At 40.1% G+C, this 2,109-nt stretch overlaps 1 protein-coding gene across 1 annotated transcript in view; it reads left to right on the top strand.

Moving 5' to 3' along the window:
• The window catches only part of LOC114455064 (tomoregulin-2-like), a 50,225-nt gene extending 48,888 nt beyond the window's left edge, over positions 1 to 1,337 (top strand). Inside the window, exon 4 of the mRNA XM_028436072.1 lies at positions 1,318 to 1,337. Coding sequence (XP_028291873.1) covers positions 1,318 to 1,337 — 20 coding nt within the window. The remainder of the gene's footprint in view (positions 1 to 1,317) is intronic.
• The last annotated feature ends 772 nt before the right edge of the window (positions 1,338 to 2,109 follow it).

Raw genomic sequence — 2,109 nt, 5'->3', positions numbered from 1 at the left:
CCACATCCTCCTCTCCCCCACCGCCGCCTGGAACTTTGTCAAACGTCATCTGACTGTTTTCAGAAACGAAGCAAACTAATTACATTTCAACGCCTTTGTTGGCCGTCTGTCCACCCTCCCCCCCCCAAGCTATAGGGGAGGCAGGTGAAGCACCCACAAGAGGTGGGCATGCACACCCCCTAGTGGCTGAAATTCTTCTCTTTTCCCCCATGGGAACTCAGTTTAGATCCTGCCTTTTTTCCCCTCTCCACTCCCTCCCCCTGTTTTTCCTACTTTTTCATCTAAACATTGATGGCGCCGCAGATGGCCACCTCAGTGTGTCATTGTGTTTCTCTTACTACTACCAAGTTAAATTTCTTGTGCTGTTTTTAAAACTGCACCTAGCGGATAAATACCTTTCTAGTTGTGATTCACATCATCATCATCATCATCTTCATCTTCATCCTCCTCCTGTGAGTCAATACAAAAGAAAAAAGGTTTAAAGATGTTAAAGAGAGACATAATAACTAAACACAGACATGTTCTTTCCCATTTTAGAATTCATTATCTGCCCAACCCGTTATGGGTTTTCTTTCCTTCTGTAAGTTTCTATATTTAGAAAGTTAATGATAGGCTAATTAACAGCCACGCCTCATCACTTTATCACTGCTTTCACAGTGGGACACTCTCAGACTTTTAAATCCTCCACAAACAGCCTCTGATGCACTTTTAAAGCTGCAGTATGTAGAATCGTGAGACTTGTATAGAATCAACCACCTTCCCCCTTCTCCCCTCCCTGTTTCTAATTCACCATCATCCTGGTGAACGCTCCAACTGTGGAGCTCTGAGACTTTTTCCTCAATAACTAGTGACAAAAGTACGAATGGAGCAGAGGAGGACAATTATAAAGGAATAATGACATGGATTTCCTTATTTTTGATACAATGATTATGGAAATAGGTCCGATGGGTCTCTGAGCCCCTGTTTGTGTTTGACGTTGACTTGTTACCCCGTGTGCTGATCTGATGTTGACAGTAACAGTTAATTGTTAATAAAAAATTGGTGCTTATCACTAAAACAAATGGAAATGTGTCATTTCTTTAAGAAAAAAATGAGGTTTTCATTGTTGGGTTGGACTCGGACGAGAAAATGCTGCCGATCTGACGCCAACTGTGACACGGTTATTTATTTACTCTCCGTTAATGTGACTGTTTACTGACCTGTGCACATGCCTCTGCGTACTGGAACCAAACAGTAGTTTAGACCACCGTGCTTGTCTTCTTTCAGTCTCAAAGACATCTTCTTCTCATTCTTCTTTATTTCCGGTTCATTTCCAAGCCATCGAGAACGCGCAGTAGCGTCATTTGACATCACGTCTGTAGAAATGTGCAAAAAATTTGTGCCCAGAACAAATGTATCACAATGTGTTTAAGGCAATAGATAAATGTGTGTGGACTCATTCTCTTTGGTTTAGAGTGCTTCATCACCCATTAGCATTAAAAAAAAATATATAATATTTATAATTAGGTATGTATGCTAAAGGTAAATGGAAACAGTTTATTTCATTGTGTAAACTCTGGAGTAAATAAGTCTATGTACAGATTTGTTGGTGGTAACTGGATCGACACACATTGATCTATTGAAGCAAAAGTATTTATTCTATTTCCTTCACTAATATTCAGTCTTGTCGTCAATCACATACATTTTGTGAGATGATATAGTTTTCATTTTTACATTTTGCATTTTTTTGAGATATGAATGACTTTGTTTTCCCGTTTTTCTATAAATGGTGCTAAATAAAACTGAATTGATTGAAACAGGAAGTCATTTTCAAGGTAATACAGGCAATAAAGCATTTTTTTAAAAGTACAAATGTTGGAGGAAAAAGACGAAAATGTGACGTCTGGATTCCGAAGGTGTTAGGGTTTTAAATTGCGTACAATGACAAACATCCACTCTGCGATTGTTTGTGCCGGCTGTAATTTTGGTGTTGTGGTGCTTGGTCTTTACAGAACCCCCGTGGTTCCCCCCCCATGCTGTGATGTTTCCACCACATTCAGCTACAAGGTCATAGATCTGTAGCGACGTAATGGGAGCCTCAGCCATCACCGACACAAACAAGTGGCTCCA

This window comes from Gouania willdenowi, chromosome 21 (genome assembly GCF_900634775.1).
Source record: "Gouania willdenowi chromosome 21, fGouWil2.1, whole genome shotgun sequence".
Classification (NCBI taxonomy): Eukaryota; Metazoa; Chordata; class Actinopteri; order Blenniiformes; family Gobiesocidae; genus Gouania; species Gouania willdenowi.
Note: the sequence above shows the minus strand (reverse complement) of the source record. Positions and strands in the feature narration are given on the sequence as shown.